Genomic DNA, 19,193 nt, shown 5'->3' with positions numbered 1-19,193 from the left:
GTAAATCTTTATACTGTCACACGTGAAGTCCAAGAAAGGACGTGAGTAGCAATCCTTTTTGGCTGTTCCTTTATCACAGCAATAGGAACACAAACTAAGCTGTTACTCATCTCCAGAGTTTGGGCTGTGAGGTTATAACTATCAGTGATAAAACTAACCAGCGATTTATCACTTTGAAGTCATTTGGATGACACAAAGGTTGGGGGTGTTGTGGATAGTGTGGAGGGCTGTCAGAGGTTACAGCGGGACATTGATAGGATGCAAAACTGGGCTGAGAAGTGGCAAATGGAGTTCAACCCAGCTAAGTGTGAGGTGGTTCATTTTGGTAGGTCAAATATGATGGCAGAATATAATATTAATGGTAAGACTCTTGGCAGCGTGGAGGATCAGAGGGATCTTGGGGTCTGAGTCCATAGGATGCTCAAAGCTGCTACGGTTGACCCTGTAGTTAAGAAGGTGTATGGTGCATTGGCCTTCTTCAATCATGGGATTAAGTTTAAGAGCCAAGAGGTAATGTTGCAGCTATATAGGACTCTGGTCAGACCCCACTTGGAGTACTGTGCTCAATTCTGGTCCCCTCGCTATAGGAAGGATGTGGAAACCATAGAAAGGGTGCAGAGGAAATTTACAAGGGTGTTTCCTGGATTGGGGAGCATTCCTTATAAGAATAGGTTGAGTGAACTTGGCCTTTTCTCCTTAGAGCGACAGAGGATGAAAGGTGACCTGATAGAGGTGTACAAGATATTGAGAGGCATTAATCGTGTGGATAGTCAGAGGCTTTTCCCCAGGGCTGAAATGGCTAGCACGAGGGGGCATAGTTTTCAGGTGCTTGGAAGCAGGTAGAGAGGAGATACCAGGTGTAAGTTTTTTTTACGCAGACAGTAGTGAGTGCATAGAATAGGCTGCCATGTATTGGTGGTGGAGGCGGAAACAATAGGGTCTTTTGAGCTAGATAGATATATGATGGATAGGGGAATCAAGGGATATGGGGACAAGGCAGGGACTGGGTATTGATAGTGAATGATCAGCTATGATCTCAGAATGGCGGTGCAGACTCGAGGGGCCGAATGGTCTACTTCTGCACCTATTGTCTATTGTCTATTTTAAGAGACTCCTGGATGGCTACATGTAGCTTTGAAAAATAGAGCTAAGGGTAAAGCCTAGGGAGTTCTAAAGTAAGGACATGTTCGCCACAGCTTTGTGGGCCGAAGGGCCTATATTGTGTTGTATGTTTTCTGTTTCTATCAATCTGGCTCTTCCTCCTTGAAAATCAAGCAACCACTAATTCAAAAAAGGATGCTGACAAACTGAGATAAAATAGGGCATTTTGAGAATAAAGAGAAATGTAAACAGTGTTGTCATTGGCCTGCTCTGCTCTGCGAATTCAATGTGGACACACATTCTCTTTTCAGCAACCCTGCACAAGTTGATTCTGGAAGTTTATTCATATATAAAAAATAATTTTAACTCTTACCTCCTTCCATTCTTTGACACAAAAAATCCTGTAGGAATCATTTCCATACTTTCCAATTCCATGCAGTTCAATTGGGTACCTCCACTGTTTGGTAAGAAACTCGTCTATTACAGGAATAGTAAAGGCACTGTAAGCATCCAGTGATTATGTTAATGGTGCAAATACTAACATTCAGCTGTGTTCTGACCATCTTCAAAAGACACCAAATCAAAGCTTTTATGGACTCCTCATTCCAGATTTGTTTCTTCAGCAAAGTGAGGATACTTCACCTTCCCTTAGATGGAGGAAGCCCACAAGACCAGAAACACTGGTGATGGTTAGCTCTGGTCCAAGTTCAGAGGCACTCAAACATATGTGGAGTTATTTATTGAAGTCTAAATATATCAAAGGCTATAGCACAAAACATTTCCATTTTCCCATCCCAGACTCCCCAACCCGAACAGCTTATACCATCTTTTGAAAAATCACTGAGATATTTAAGTTTGAAGGATCAAATAGGACATATACTAGGTTACTACCAGAAACAAGGGAAGCCATTACTGCGCCTTTGGCAATGATCTGTGCATCCTCATTGCATACACGGGGAAAGCCAAATGATTGGAGAGTGGCAAAAGTTATTCCTTTGTTTAAGAAAGTAAATTGGAATATCTGGGAAATGAAGACTATTTAATCTTAATTCAGTGGTGGGCAAATTATTGGAGAAGATTCATAGAGTCAGGATTTCATGAGCATTTAGAAAAGGTTAGTATGATTGCTTTGTCTCATGGTGGCTTCACAAGGCTGACAAATTCTTTGACAATATGACAAAACTCATTAATGAAGGATGTGGCGTTTAAGGATTTTACTAAGGTGTTTGAGAGGGTTCTCCACGGTAAGCTCATTCAGAGAGTCAGCAGGCACAGGACCCAGGGAAACTTGGTTGTGTGGATTCAGAATTGGCTTGACAATAGAAAGCAAAGGGTGGTTGCAGATGGAGAGATTCTGATTCAAAATCAATAATCTGCAGTATTCTGCAGGGATCTGTTCTGGGAGTCCATCTGTTTTTGCTTTTTATAAATAACTTAGGTAGGTTAGTAAGTTTGACATGAAGGTGGATAATGTAGAAGGTTGCTGTAGATTACAATGGGACACTGACAGGATACAGAGCTGAGCTGAGAAGTGGCAGATAGAGTTCAACTCAGAAGAGGGTGAAGTGATTCACTATGGAAGGTCGAATTTGAAGGCAAAATGCAGGATTAAAGGCAGGATTAGACTATAAGACCATAAGACATAATTAGGCCATTCAGCCCATTGAGTCCACTCCGCCATTTCATCATGGCTGATCGGATCCCATTCAACCCCTACACCTGCCCTCTCACCATATACGCATGCACTTGGCCTCCACCGCAGTCTGTGGCAGAGCATTCCACAGATTCACCACTCTTTGTCTAAAAAAAATCCCTCCTTACTTCTGTTCTAAAAGGTCACCCCTCAATTTTGAGGCTGTGCCCTCTAGTTCTGGATACCCTCACCATTGGAAACATCCTCTCCACATCCACCCTATCTAGTCCTTTCAACCTTCAGTAGGTCGTAGTGAGATCCCCCGCATTCTTCAAAATCCAGTGAGTACAGGCCCAAAGCTGCCAAACACTCCTCATATGTTAACCCTCTCATTCCTGGAATCATCCTTGTGAACCTCCTCTGGACTCTCTCCAATGACAACACATCCTTTCTGAGAAAAGGGGCCCAAAACTGTTGACAATACTCCAAGTGCAGCCTGACTAGTGTCTTATAATGGCTCAACATTATCTCCTTGTTTCTGTATTCTATTTCCCTTGAAATAAATGCCAACATTGCATTTACCAGATTCGACCTGTGAATTAACCTCTTGCGAGTCTTGCACAAGGACTCCTAAGTCCCTCTACATCTCTGATGTTTGAATTTTCTTTCCATTTAGATAATAGGCTGCACAATTGTTCCTTTTACCAAAATGCAATATTATACGTTTCCCAACACAGTATTCCATCTGCTGCCTCAGCTTCCTCACCACTACCTGCCCCTCCACCTATCTTTGTATCATCCGTAAACTGCCACAAAGCCATCATCCCCTCCTTGAGGAACACCACTAGTCACTGGCAGCCAACCAGAAAAGGCCTTTTATTCCCGCTCGCTACCTCCTGCCTGACAGACATTCCTGTATCCATGGCAGCAACTTTCCACAGGACTTGATCGTGTTAAGCAGACTTGTGTGGCACCTTATCAAATGCCTTCTGAAAAACCAAGTAAATGACATCCACTGCTTCTTCTTTGTCCACCCTCCTTGTTACTTTCTCAAAGAACTCTAACAGATTTAGAACACAGAACAATGCAGAACAGTACAGGCCCTTCGGCCCACAAATTTGTGCCGAATCTTAAACCCTGCCTCCCATATAACCCTCCACCTTAAATTCCTCCATATACCTGTCTAGTAGTCTCTTAAATTTCACCAGTGTATCTGCCTCCACCACTGACTCAGGCAGTTCATTCCACGCACCAACCACTCTGGAGTAAAAAACCTTCCTCTAATATTCCCCTTGAACTTTTCTCCCCTTACCTTAAAGCCATGTCCTCTTGTACTGAGCAGTGGTGCCCTGGGAAAGAGGCGCTGGCTGTCCACTCTATCTATTCCTCTTAATATCTTGTATACCTCTATCATGTCTCCTCTCATCCTCCTTCTCTCCAGAGAGTAAAGCCCTCCTAGCTCCCTTAATCTCTGATCATAATCCATACTCTCTAAACCAGGCAGCATCCTGGTAAATCTCCTCTGTACCCTTTCCAAAGCTTCCACATCCTTCTTATAGTGAGGCGACCAGAATTGGACATAGTACTCCAAGTGTGGTCTAACCAGAGTTTCATAGAGTTGCATCATTACCTCACGACTCTTAAACTCTATCCCTCAACTTATGAAAGCTAACACTCCATAAGCTTTCTTAACTACCCTATCTATCTGTGAGGCAACTTTCAGGGATCTGTGGACATGTACCCCCAGACCCCTCTGTTTCTCCACACTACCAAGTATCTTACCATTTACTTTGTAATCTGCCTTGGAGTTTCTCCTTCCAAAGTGTACCACCTCACACTTCTCCGGGTTGAACTCCATCTGCCATTTCTCAGCCCACTTCTGCATCCTATCAATGTCTCTCTGCAATCTTCAACAATCCTCTACACTATCCACACCACCACCAACCTTTCTGTCGTCTGCAAACTTGCCAACCCACCCTTCTACCCCCATATCCAGGTTGTTAATAAAAATTACGAAGAGGACCCAGAACTGATCCTTGTGGGACACCACTAGTCACAACCCTCCAATCTGAATGTACTCCCCCTACCTCGACCCTCTGCTTTCTGCAGGCAAGCCAATTCTGAAGCTACCTGGCCAAACTTCACTGGATCCCATGCCTTCTGACTTTCTGAATAAGCCTACCGTGTGGAATCTTGTCAAATACCTTACTAAACTCCATGTTAATCACATCCACTGCACTACCCTCATCTATATGCCTGGTTACCTCCTCAAAGAACTCTATCAGGATCTGCTTTTCACAAAGCTATGCTGACTGTCTCTGATCAGACCATGATTCTCTAAATGCCCATAAGCATTTATGCCTATGGCAATGCCCTGGTCGAGGGAAGTGCCTGGTGTGAAAAGTGCTAGTCTTTGGCTTGAGAGTCTTCGGCAAGGAGGCTGAGGGAGGAGTCTACGCCAGGCATAACTGGAGAGGGTGAAGACATAACCGCTAAGCTGATTCAGTGTGCTACGTGCATGATGTGGGAGGTCAGGGACACTGGTGGTGTCTCCGGCTGCTACAGCTGTGGAAAGTGTGTCCAAATTCAGCTTCTGAAGGAGCATGTTGTAGCACTGAAGAAAGAACTGGATAGGACCTACAGTGAGATCGTTACACCGAGGATACCGGAAGAGAGAAAGGGGGCGATGATAAGGAAAGAAAGGATGCTTGAAGTACAGGAGACCCAGGGGATGTACCTCTCGTAAACAGGTCCACCCTATTGGAAGCTGTCAGGACAGAAGATACTGCCAGTCTGAGAGGTGGACAGGTCTGCGAGCCGAAAATTGGTGCAGAAGCAGAGCTGAGTAGTCAGACATCAGGAAGAGCCGTAGTAACCATATAACCATATAACAAACACAGCACGGAAACAGGCTATCTTGGCCCTCCTAGTCCGTGCCGAACCCTTAATCTCACCTAGTCCCACCTACCCGCACTCAGCCCATAACCCTCCACTCCTTTCCTGTCCATATACCTATCCAATTTTACCTTAAATGACACAACTGAACTGGCCTCTACTACTTCTACAGGAAGCTCATTCCACACAGCTATCACTCTTTGAGTAAAGAAATACCCCCTCGTGTTTCCCTTAAACTTCTGCCCCCTAACTCTCAAATCATGTCCTCTCGTTTGAATCTCCCCTACTTTCAATGGAAACACCTGTTCACGTCAACTCTATCTATCCCTCTCAAAATTTTAAATACCTCGATCAAATCCCCCCTCAACCTTCTACGCTCCAATGAATAGAGACCTAACTTGTTCAACCTTTCTCTGTAACTTAATTGCTGAAACCCAGGTAACATCCTAGTAAATCGTCTCTGCACTCTCTCTAATTTATTGATATCTTTCCTATAATTCGGTGACCAGAACTGCACACAATATTCTAAATTTGGCCTTACCAATGCCTTGTACAACTTTAGCATTACATCCCAACTTCTGTACTCAATGCTTTGATTTATAAAGGCCAGCGTTCCAAAAGCCCTCTTCACCACCCTATCTACATGAGACTCCACTTTCAGGGAACTATGCACAGTTATTCCTAGATCTCTCTGTTCCTCTGCATTCCTCAATGCCCTACCATTTACTCTGTATGTTCTATTTGGATTATTCCTGCCAAAATGTAGAACCTCACACTTCTCAGCATTAAACTCCATCTGCTAACGTTCAGTAGTAGGGGACTCCATAGTAAGAGGTACGGAAAGGGGTTTCTGCGGCAACAGGCGAGATTTAAGGATGGTGCGTTGCCTCCCTGGTGCTAGGATCCAGGACATCATGGACCGATTGCAGGGAATCCTCAAGGGTGAAGGTGAACAGCTGGAGGTAGTAGTGCATGTCGGCACAAATGACATTGGGAAGAAGAGGAAGGACATTCTGCAGCGGGACTTCAGAGAACTCGGAAGAAGGCTGAAAAGCAGGACTTCCAGGGTGGTTATCTCTGGTTTGCTTCCAGTTCCTCATGCTGGAGAGGGTAGGAACAGGGAGATAATGGATCTGAATGTGTGGCTGAGGAACTGGTGCAGGAAGCAATGATTTACATTCTTGGACCACTGGGATCTGTTTTGGGTTAGGGATGAATTGTACAAAAGGGATGGGTTGCACCTTAATAGGCGAGGGACCAGCATTCTGGCAGACAGGTTTGCCACTGCAACACGGATGTAGTTGGGGGGGGGGGGGGGGGGAAGGGGATGAACTGGAATTATAAGGATGGAGTTGGAGGGAAAGTGAAAATAAGAAAAGTTAAAAAGGACAACAGAATCAATGGAGTAGAAAACTCAAGAAGAGATCATACAGTATGGCCAAGTGAAATAGGAATTGATATGAAAGGAGAGGGGAGTAACAAATTACAAGTATTATATCTGGATGATGGAGTGGTAAATTGGATTAGTAAGTATGCCGATGATACTAAGGTAGGAGGTGTTGTGGATAATGAGGTGGGTTTTCAAAGCTTGCAGGGAGATTTATGCCGGTTAGAAGAATGGGCTGAACGTTGGCAGATGGAGTTTAATGCTGAGAAGTGTGAGGTTCTACATTTTGGCAGGAATAATCCAAATAGAACATACAGGGTAAATGGTAGGGCATTGAGGAATGCAGAGGAACAGAGAGATCTAGGAATAATAGTGCATTGTTCCTTGAAGGTGGAGTCTCATGCAGATAGGGTGGTGAAGAAGGCTTTTGGAATGCTGGCCTTTATAAATCAAAGCGTTGAATACAGAAGTTGGAATGTAATGTTAAAGTTGTACAAGGCATTGGTAAGGCCAAATTTAGAATATTGTGTGCAGTTCTGGTCACCGAATTATAGGAAAGATATCAATAAATTAGAGAGAGTGCAGAGACGATTTACTAGGATGTTACCTGGGTTTCAGCACTTAAGTTAGAGAAAGGTTGAACAAGTTAGGTCTCTATTGGAGCGTAGAAGGTTGAGGGGGGATTTGATCGAGGTATTTAAAATTTTGAGAGGGATAGATAGAGTTGACGTGAATAGGCTGTTTCCATTGAGAGTAGGGGAGATTCAAACGAGAGGACATGATTTGAGAGTTAGGGGGCAGAAGTTTAAGGGAAACACTAGGGGGTATTTCTTTACTCAGAGAGTGATAGCTCTGTGGAATGAGCTTCCTGTAGAAGTAATAGAGGCCAGTTCAGTTGTGTCATTTAAGGTAAAATTGGATAGGTATATGGACAGGAAAGGAGTGGAGGGTTATGGGCTGAGTGCGGGTAGGTGGGACTAGGTGAGATTAAGAGCTCGGCACGGACTAGGAGGGCTGAGATGGCCTGTTTCCGTGCTGTGATTGTTATATGGTTATATATGAATGCATGAAGTATAAGGAATAAAGTAGATGAGCTTGAGGCTCAGTTGGAAATTGGCAAGTACGATGTTGTGGGAATAACAGAGACATGGCTTCAAGCGGACAGGGCCTGGGAAATGAGTATTCAAGGATATACATCTTATCGAAAGGACAGACTGACTGGCAGAGGGGGTGGGGTGGCTCTGTTGGTGAGGAATGATATTCAGTCCCTTACAAGGGGGGGCATAGAATCTGGGGATGTAGAGTCAGTATGGATAGAACTGATAAATTCTAACGGTAGAAAGACCCTAATGGGAGTTATCTACAGGCCCCCAAGCAGCAATCTGGATGTAGGGTGTAAGTTGAATGAAAAGTTAAAATCGGTATGTCGCAAAGGTAATGATACAGTTGTCATGGGGGATTTCAACATGCAGGTAGACTGGGAGAATCAGAATGGTACTGGACCCCAAGAAAGGGAGTTTGTGGAGTGCCTCCGAGATGAATTCTTAGAACAGCTTGTACTGGAGCCGCATTCTAGATTTAGTGTTGTGCAATGAACCGGATTTGATCAGGGACCTCGAGGTAAAGGAACCATTAGGAGGCAGTGACCATAATATGATATGTTTTAACCTACAATTTGAGAAGGAGAAAGGAAAATTGGATGTGTCAGTATTACAGTTGAACAAAGGGAACTATGGAGCTATGAGGGAGGAGCTGGCCAAAGTTCAATGGAACAATATCCTAGCAGGGAATACAGTGGAACAACAATGGCAGGTATTTCTGGGAATAATGCAGAAGGTGCAGGATCGGTTCATTCCAAAGAGGAAGAAAGATCCTAAGGGGAGTAAGGGGCGGCCGTGGCTGACGAGGGAAGTAAAGGACAGTATAAAAATAAAAGAGAAGAAGTATAACATAGCAAAGATGGGTAGGAAACCTGAGGACTGGGAAGCATTTAAAGAGCAACAGAAGATAACAAAAAAGGCAATACGCCAAGAAAAAATGAGGTATGAAGGTAAATTAGCCAAGAATATAAAGGAGGATAGTAAAAGCTTTTTTAGGTATGTGAATAGCAAAAAAATATTTAAGACCAAAATTGGGCCATTGAAGACAGAAACGGGTGAATTTATTATGGGGAACAAGGAAATGGCATACGAGTTGAACAGGTACTTTGGATCTGTCTTCACTAGGGAAGACAGAAACAATCTCCCAGATGTAATAGTGGCCAAAGGAGCTAGGGTAAAGGATGAACTGAAGGAAATTTATATTAGGCAAGGAACGGTGTTGGATAGACAGTTGAGTCTGAAGGCTGATAAATCCCCGAGACCTGATGGTCTGCATCCCAGGGTACTTAAAAAGGTGGCTCTAGAAATTGTGGATGCGTTGGTAATCATTTTCCAATGTTCTATAGATTCAGGAACAGTTCCTGCTGATTGGAGGGTGTTGTCCCACTTTTCAAGAAAGGAGGGAGAGAGAAAACAGGGAATTATAGACTGGTTAGCCTGACGTCAGTGGTGGGAAAGATGCTGGAGTCAATTATAGAAGAGGAAATTACGACACATTTGGATAGCAGTAGAAGGATCAGTCCGAGTCAGCATGGATTTATGAAGGGAAAATCATGCTCGACTAATCTTCTGGAGTTTTTTGAGGATGTAACTATGAAAATGGACAAGCGAGAGCCAGTGGATATAGTGTACCTGGACTTCCAGAAAGCTTTTGATAAAGTCCCACATAGGAGATTAGTGGGCAAAACTAGGGCACATGGTATTGGGGGCAGAGTACTGACATGGATTGAAAATTGGCTGGTTGACAGGAAACAAAGAGTAGCAATTAACGGGTCCCTTTCGGAATGGCAGGCAGTGACCAGTGGGGTACTGCAAGGTTTGGTGCTGGGACCACAGCTGTTTACAATATACATTAATGATTTCGATGAAGGCATTAAAAGTAACATTAGCAAATCTGCTGATGACACAAAGCTGGGTGGCAGTGTGAAATGTGAGGAGGATGTTATGAGAATGCTGGGTGACTTGGACAGGTTGGGTGAGTGGGCAAATGTATGGCTGATGCAGTTTAATGTGGATAAATGTGAGGTTATCCACTTTGGTGGCAAGAACAGGAAGGCAGATTACTATCTAAATGGAGTCAAGTTAGGAAAAGGGGAAGTACAACGAGATCTAGGTGTTCTTGTAAATCAGTCAATGAAAGCAAGCATGCAGGTACAGCAGGCAGTGAAGAAAGTTAATGGCATGCTGGCCTTTATAACAAGAGGAATTCAGTCCTTCTGCAGCTGTACAGGGCCCTGGTGAGAACCCACCTGGAGTACTGTGTGCAGTTTTGGTCTCCAAATTTGATGACATTCTTGCTATTGAGGGTGTGCAGCATAGGTTCACAAGATTAATTCCCGGAATGGCGGGACTGTCATATGTTGAAAGATTGGAGTGACTAGGCTTGTATTCACTGGAATTTAGAAGGATGAGAGGGGATCTGATTAAAACCTGTAAGATTATTAAGGGGTTGGACACGCTGGAGGCAGGGAGCATGTTCCCGCTGATGGGTGAATCCAGAACTAGAGGCCACAGTTTAAGAATAAGGGGTAGGCCATTTAGAACAGAGATGCAGAAAAACTTTTTCACCCAGAGTGGTGGATATGTGGAATGCTCTGCCCCAGAAGGCAGTGGAGGCCAAATCTCTGGATGCATTCAAGAGAGCTCTTATAGATAGTGGGGTCAAGGGATATGGGGAGAGGGTAGGAATGGGGTACTGATTGTGTATGATCAGCCATGATCACAGTGAATGGCGGTGCTGGCTAGAAGGGCTGAATGGCCTACTCCTGCACCTAATGTCTATTGTCCATTGTCATAGATTCTATCTCTAAGAATCTTTTCCAACAGCTTTCCCACCACAGACTTAAGGCTCACTGGTCTATAATTACCTGGACTATCCCTACTACCTATTTTGAACAAGGGGACAACATTCCCCTCCCTCCAATCCTCTGGTACCATTCCCATGGACAACGAGGACATAAAGCTCCTAGCCAGAGGCTCAGCAATCTCTTCCCTTGCCTTGTGGAGCAGCCTGGGGAATATTCTGTCAGGCCCCAGGGACTTATCCATCTCAATGTATTTTAACAACTCCAGCAGCTCTTCTCCCTTAATATCAACATGCTCCAAAACATCAACCTCACTCATATTGTCCTCACTGTCATCAAGTTCCCTCTCATTAGTGAATACTGAAGAGAAGTATTCATTGAGGACCTCGCTCACTTCCACAGCCTCCTGGCACATCTTCACATCTTCTTTATCTCTAATCGGTCCTGTCTTCTCTCCTATCAACCTTTTGTTCTTCACATAATTCAAGTCAAGTCAAGTCACTTTTATTGTCATTTCGACCATAACTGCTGGTACAGTACATAGTAAAAATGAAACAACTATTTCAGGACCATGGTGTTACATGACACAGTACAAAAACTAGACTGAACCACGTAAAATAAAAACAGAGAAAGCTACACTGGAATGCCTTGGGCTTTTCCTTTACCCTACTCACCAAGGCCTTCTCATGCCCCCTTCTTGCTCTCCTCAGCCCCTTCCAGCTCCTTTCTTGCCACGCTGTATTCCCCAATAGACTCATCTGATCCTTGCTTCCTAAACCTCACATATGCTGCCTTCTTCCGTCTGACTAGATTCTCCACCTCACTTGTCACCCATGGTTCCTTCACCCTAACATTCTTTATCTTCCTCACCTGGACAAATTTATCCCTAACATCCTGCAAGAGATCCCTAAACATCGACCACATGTCCATAGTACATTTCCCTGCAAAAACATCATCCCAATTCCACCCACAAGTTCTAGCCTTACAGCCTCATAATTTGCCCTTCCCCAATTAAAAATTTTCCTGTCCTCTCTGATTCTATCCTTTTCCATGATAATGTTAAAGGCCAGAGAGTGGTGGTCACTGTCCCCCAGATGCTCACCCACTGAGAGATCTGTGACCTGATCTGGTTCGTTACCTAATACTAGATCTAGTATGGCATTCCCCTAGTCGGCCTGTCAACATACTGTGACAGGAATCCGTCCTGGATGCACTTAACAAATGCTGCCCCGTCTAAACCATTGGAACTAATCAGGTGCCAATCAATGCCAGGCAAGATTTCCCTTTAGAGAAACCATGCTGAATTGTACTTACGTTATTATTAGACTCAGAGTACCTTGAAACTTCATCCTTAATGATAGATTCCCAACCACTGAGGTTAATTGGCCTGTAATTTCCTCTCTTTTATCTTCTTCCCTTCTTAAAGAGTGACATTTGCAATCTTCCTTTCCTCCAGGACCATGCCAGAATCAAGTGATTCTTGAAAGATCATGACCAATGCATCTGTTATTTCTTCAGCAACCTGTCTCAGGACTCTGGGATGTAGTCCATCTGGCCCAGGTGACTTATTCACCTTAAGACCTTTCAGTTTGTCTAACACTTTTTCCTTAGTGATAGTAATGGCAGTTACTCCTGTTCCCTGACACCCACTGACCTCTGCCATATGGCTTGTGTCTTTCACAGTAAAGAGTGAAGCAAAGTACCCATTAAGTTCATCTGCCATTTCTTTGTCCCCCATTACTAGGTCAGCAGCATCATTTTCTAGTGGTCCAATATCAACTCTCACCTCCCTTTATTCTTTATATAACTGTAAAAAAATTTTTAGTATCCTGCTTTAAATTATCGGCTAGTTTGCCTTCATATTTCATCATTTCACTTCTTATAGCTTTTTTAGTTGCCTTTTGTTGGATTTTAAAAGCGTCCCAATTATCCAACTTCCCACTCACTTTTGCTTCCTTATATGCCCTTTCCTCAACTTTTATGCAGTCCTTAGCTTCCCTTGACAGCCATGGTTGCCTAGCCCTGTTGTTTGTGAACTATTTCTTCTGTGGAACATATCTAACCCATGCATCATAAACTATTCCTAGAAACTTCAGTCAACTCTGCTCTGCTGTCTTCCCTGCCAGCATCTCCCTCCAATCCACTTGGACAAGCTCTTCTCTCATGCCTCTGTAATTCCCTTTATTCCATTGTGATACTGATGCATTTGATTTAAGCATCTCCCTCTCACACTGCAGTATGAATTCAATCACATCACGATCATTGCCCCCTAAGCTGACTAATAAAATCAAGGTTATTACACAACACCCAATTTAAGATAGCCTTTCTCCTTGTAGGCTCAAGATCAAGCTGCTCAAATCCATCTCGTAAGCATTCAACAAATTTCCTCTCTTACGATCTGACACCAACCTGATTTTCCAAATCCCCTTGTGTATTGGTCCCAATTACAATTGTGACATGGCCCTTATTAATGCATTTCCTGGCTCCCTTTGCAATCTGTACCCCACATCTTGGCGTCTCTTTGGAGGCTTATATATGATTCCCATAATGGTTTAATTTACCCTTGCAGTTTCTTCACTCCCCCCACAAAGATTCGACATTCTCTGACCCTATGTCAGTGTGGAGGAAGAGGGATTTTGAGTTTCATATCCATAGATCTCTCAAAGCTGCCATACAAGTTGGTAGGATCGATAAGAAGGCATGTGCTGTGTTGGCATTCAAGAGCCCGAAGGTGATACTGCTATTCTATAAAACCTTGGTTAGACCAAACTTAGAATACTGTGTTCAGTTCTGGTTGCCTCATTATGGTAAGGATGTTGAAGCTTTAGAGAGATTTACCAGGATGCTGCCTGGATTAGAGAGCACGTCTTATGAAGATAGGTTGAGCAAGCTAGTGCTTTTCTCTTTGGAGCAAAGGAGGATGAGAGGTCACTTGATAGTGGTGTACAAGATGATAAGAAGCAAAGATATCCAAAGACTTTTTCCCAGAGGGCATAATTTCAAGGTGATTGATAAAAATTACGCTGGGGATTGTTACACAGAGAGTAGTGGGTGCATGGAACACCCTGCCAAAGGTGGTGGCAGAGGAAAATACATTTGGGACATTTAAGAAATTCTTAATTATGCACATGAATGATAGGAAAAAAGTGGAGGACCATGTACAGAGAAAGGTTAGATTGATTTTAGAGTATGTTAAAAGGTTGGCACAACATCATAAGCTAAAGGGCCTGTATTGTGCTGTAATTCTCTATATTCTACAGAAGACACTGTTGGTCACAGCATCAAGGTTATGACTGGTTCAATGAAATTTCATCAGGATGTTGCCTGGGATGCAGCATTTCAAATAAGAGGAGAGACTAGAACGATTTGAAAGGAAGAGGGTTGCTGTGGTGGTCCTCACAGATGTAGTTGCAGGTTAAGGGTGTCACAAACATATTTAAGGGGATCTTGGGAGGAAACTTCTTCACTCAGAGGGTGGTACAAGTGTGGAACGAGCTGCCAGTAGAAGTGGTGGATGTGGGTTCAATTTCAACATTTAAGAGAAATTCAGATAAGTAGATGGATGGGAGGGGTTTAGAGGGCTATGGTTCAGGTGCACGTTGATAGAACTAGTCAGAGTAACAGTTCAGCGCAGACTAGATGGGCTAAAGGGCCTGTTTCTGTGCTTTCACACTCTATGACTATGAAAGACGTAGGGTAGATTGTAGGAATTTTTTTCTCTGAAGCAGTGATATCTAAAATTAGAGGGTACAGATATTAAGTAAGGAGAAAGGTTTAGAGGGGATCTGAGGATTAACTTTTTCACGTAGAGCTTTATCGGGATGTGGAACACATTGTAAGTGGCTGGTGCTGGTACAGACTCTCACAACACTTTAAATGATACCCACAGTAGCGAGGAATTATTATTGTGGACATTTGTGAATTTACATATTCTGTGGGCCGATGGTCAAAGTTCATTTCCATTCGCAGTGATGGTCACTTTGAAGCAACACCTGCCAATTTCCTCCTAACAACAGAGGTTAAAAGCAAAAACTCTCCATTCTTCAATGTGCTAATGTTGACCCTTGGCCACATTACTGAAAACAATTCCATCCACATCATCAGAAAAAAAAATATTAGGAAGTGTACCAGCAATTTCAATTAAGGAAAGGTTGAAAAGGGTAAGACAGTTCTTTCTGGAAAAAGGGAGGTTTTAAATAAAGGAACAGATTTTAAAAAAATCCTTTGGTAAACGGGTTAACAATTCAAGGGTAAAGATTTGGAAATATTTCATATGTCTTATACCTGAAGAAGGCAGGATGATGAAGTTGAGTGCGATAACAAATCAGCTATGATAGAATGGCAGACTTGATGGGCCAAATGGCCCAATTCTGAAAATATTCCAAGGCAGAGTAGTAAATATTTTTCACTCAGCAGGACCTGGAATTGTCAATCTAAAAATGTGGTTGAATGAAAAACTGTGAGACATTGATAGGATGCAGATCTGAGCTGAGAAGTGGCAGATGGAGTTTAACCCAGGTGAGTGTGAAGTGGTTCATTTTGATCAAATCTGAAGACAGAATATAATATTAATGTTAAGGTTCTTGGCAGTATGGAGGATCAGAGAGATCTTGGGGTCCGTATCAATAGGACACACAAAGCTGCTGCGCAGATTGACAATATCATTAAGAAGGCGCATGGTGTGTTGCCATTCATCAACCATGGGATTGAGTTCAAGAGCCGTGAGGTAATGTTCAGTTCTGGTCACCTCACTACAGGAAGGATGTGGAAACTATAGAAAGGGTGCAGAGGAGACTTGCAAGGATGTTGCCTGGATTGGAGAGCCTGTCTTATGAGAATAGGTTGAGTGAACTCAGCCTTCTCTCCTTGGAGCGACGGAGGATGAGAGGTTACCTGATAGAGGTGAATAAGATGATGAGAGGCATTGATCGTGTGGATAGTCAGAGGCCCAGTGCTGAAATGGCTAGCATGAGAAGGCACAGTTTTAAGATGCTTGGAAGTAGCTACAGAGGGGATGTCAGGGGTATGTTTTTCACATACAGAATGGTGGGTGCATGAATACAATGCCAGCAACGGTGGTGAAGGTGGATACAATAGGATCTTTTAAGAGACTCTTAGACAGGTACCAGAAGCTTAGAAAAATAGAGAGCTATGTGCTAGGGTAATTCTAGGCAGTTTCTAGAGTAGGTTACATGGTCAGCACAATGTGCGTGGATTTCTCTGTATACAGGATTGGACTTAAGTCTAGAACTTTGAAGATTTAGCAAAAAAAAAGCTTGAAAGAGCTTGTCCTATGTCGTAGACAGCCATGAGCAGTACAGCTCTTAGGCCCAATCAGTCCACACTGACCATGCTGTCCACCAGCTAGTCCACATGTCCTTTTGTGCAGCCCATACCCTTCCATGCCCCATTCCTCCATATTCCTATCCAAGTGCAAATACTGTTGTACCTAGCTCTTCCTCTGGCACCTCATTCTATATACTCACTACCCTCTGCATGAAAAAGTTACTCCTCAGGTGCCTTTTAAATCTTTCCCCTCTCACATCAAACCAATGCTCCCTAGTTTTGACTCCAGCTTGGGGGAAAAACCCTTACCCACCATATCTATACTTCTCAATTTCACTTATACAAGGTTGACCCTCATTCTCCTACTTCCCAAGGAATAAAGACCTAGCCTGGCCAATACCTTCCTGGCAACATCCTTAAAGAACTTCTCAGTATTCTTTTCAATTTAACCATGTCTTTCCTATAACAGGATGACCAAAACTGTACACAATACTTCAAGTGCTGCCCCACCAACAACTTATACAACTGCAACATCATGTCCCAACTCCTATACTCAATGCCCTGACTGATGAAGGATAGAGCGCTCAATGCCTTTTTCACCTGGCTGCCCATAACACCATTTTAAATTAACTATGTACTTGTATTCTGTAGTGCACTACTATTCATAGTATAAACCCTGTTAAAACATCTACTGCCTTATTATTTTTTAAAAGAGACATAGCAAAGTAACAGGCCCTTCCGTCCCAACATGTTTGCACTGCCCAGTACACCCATCTGACCATTATCTACCCTTTTGGTTACCTCTTCAAAAAAGTCTAAAGATTTGCCGAAAATGATTTCCCATGCACAAAGCCTTGCTGACTCCTATCAAATCCTGCCCATCAGGATGCACTCCAGTAACTTCCCCCACTGTCACTGGCTGATCGGCCTGGCTTGTTCTTGCTATCATCCTGAAACAATGGAATAATACCTTCCAGTTTTCAGGAACTTCACTGGTGGCTAATGATAAAGCAAGGACCCCTGCAGTTTCTTCTCTTGCCTTCCACAAAATCCAAGGATGCACTCAGGGATTTATACACCTTAATGCACTGTAAGGCTTCAAATATCTTCAAATAAATGTTCTCTAAAACATCTTGAAATGTTCCCCGTATCTCATGAACAACCATGAATTTCTACTCAATAAACACCATGGAGAAATATCGTTAAAAATCCCACTCATCTCTTACGTCTTGAGACACAAGAGGCCCTGCTGATCTGTTGAGAATCTAGTCATCCCTTTACTCAAAATATCTATAGATTCTCTTGGGATTTTACTAACCCTTACCTATCAGATACATCTCATGCCCTACAAAATCTCCCTTTTAAGGATATTCTTAATCTTATTATAGTCATCAAGGGATTCACTTGTCCCCGACCTCCTAAACCCAAGGCTTCAAGAAATGGTTTCACAAATAGACTGAACATCCGAACTGGAACATAAGTGTAAGCCTGTTAAATAGCTGAGAAACAGTACCAGAAAACCTAATGATAGCCTTTGCTCTCAGCTCATTCAGGCCAAGTGGCTTCAGCAGTACTGCCATTTCCATCCAGTCAGCTGCTTGGGCTACTTCAGCAGAAGGGTACTTTTCTAGAAACTCCCACAGTGCAGGAACAGCCTTTTTGCCTAGTATGAGGAAAGAACTCATGTCAGACTCAACTCAAATTAAGATTAAGATTGATTAAGATTCTGAAATACTATTCCAATACATTCATAAATATCTAACATAGTCATTAAGACAAATAAAAGCAGGTTGTGAACAGGATCAATCTCCCATTTTTCTTCAGATCCATTATACATAACAAGTGTTTGTGGCTGATAAGCTCTGGCAACCTTTGGGCAGTTTTGTGTGCTGTATTTGCATCACTTGAGATGGTAGGTTAAGGTCATTCAAAAATCTGTATTAGCTGGTGATTTATTGCACCACTCCACATTAGTCTGAACAGGAAGTAAAGATATTGATGAAGGTAGAATAGTGAATGTAATGTGTTTGGATTTCAGTAAGGCATTCAATAAGGTTCCTCATGAAAGGCTCAATCAGAAAGGAGGCATGGGATCCAAGGAGACCTTGCTTGTGGATCCAGAATTGGCTTGGCCGCAGAAGGCAAAGGATGGTTGTAAATGGTTCGTATTCTGCATAGAGGTCGATGACCAGTGGTGTTCTGCAGGGATCTGTTCTGGGACCCCTTTTCGTTGTGATTTTTAGAAATGACCTGGATGAAGAAGTAGAAAGGTTGGTTAGTAAGTTTGCTGATGACACAAAGGTTTGGGATGTTGTGGATAGTGTGGAGGGTTATCAGAAGTTACAGCAGGACATTGATAGGATGCAAAACTGGGCTGAGAAGAAGCAGATGGAGTTCAACTCAGATGTGTGAAGTGGTTCATTTTGGAAGGTCAAATTTGAAGGCAGAATACAATGGCAGTGTTGCAGATCAGAGAGATCTTGGGGTCCATGTCCATAGGGCACTCAAAGCTGCTGAGTTTTGTTAAGAAGGTATATGGTGTGTCGGCATTCATCAATTGTGGGATTGAGTTCAAGAGCTGAGAGGTATTGTTACACCTATATAAGACCTTGGTCAGGCCCCACTACTGTGTTCAGTTCTGGTTACCTCACTACAGGAAGGATGTGGATGCTATAGAAGAGTGCAGAGGAGATTTACAAGAATATTGCTGGATTGGAGCATGTGTCCTATGAAATAGGTTGAAGGAACTTGGCCTTTTCACCTTGGAGAGATGGGCAATGAGAAGTGACTTGCTAGAGGTGTATAAGATGATGAGAGGCATTGATTGTGTGGATTGCCAGAGGCTTTTTCCCAGGCTGAAGTGGGCATAGCTTTCAGGTACTTGGATGTCAGGGGCAGGTTTTTTCACACAGAGAGTGGTGGGTGTGTGGAATGCACTGCTGGTGACAGCGGTGGAGGCAGATACAATACAGCCTTCTAAGAGGCTC

At 43.2% G+C, this 19,193-nt stretch overlaps 1 protein-coding gene across 3 annotated transcripts in view; it reads right to left on the bottom strand.

Moving 5' to 3' along the window:
• Nucleotides 1-19,193, bottom strand: part of mbd4 (methyl-CpG binding domain protein 4) — a 37,652-nt gene that overhangs the window by 6,622 nt on the left and 11,837 nt on the right. For all 3 annotated transcript variants that reach the window (XM_059944492.1, XM_059944495.1, XM_059944494.1), the window contains exons 6-7: nt 17,720-17,869; nt 1,475-1,578 (exon numbers count right to left, since the gene is read on the bottom strand). In XM_059944492.1, the coding sequence (XP_059800475.1) occupies nt 1,475-1,578; nt 17,720-17,869 (254 nt within the window). The remainder of the gene's footprint in view (nt 1-1,474; nt 1,579-17,719; nt 17,870-19,193) is intronic.

This window comes from Hypanus sabinus, chromosome 19 (genome assembly GCF_030144855.1).
Source record: "Hypanus sabinus isolate sHypSab1 chromosome 19, sHypSab1.hap1, whole genome shotgun sequence".
Taxonomy (NCBI): Eukaryota; Metazoa; Chordata; class Chondrichthyes; order Myliobatiformes; family Dasyatidae; genus Hypanus; species Hypanus sabinus.
This window is presented reverse-complemented; position numbering and strand designations above follow the sequence as displayed.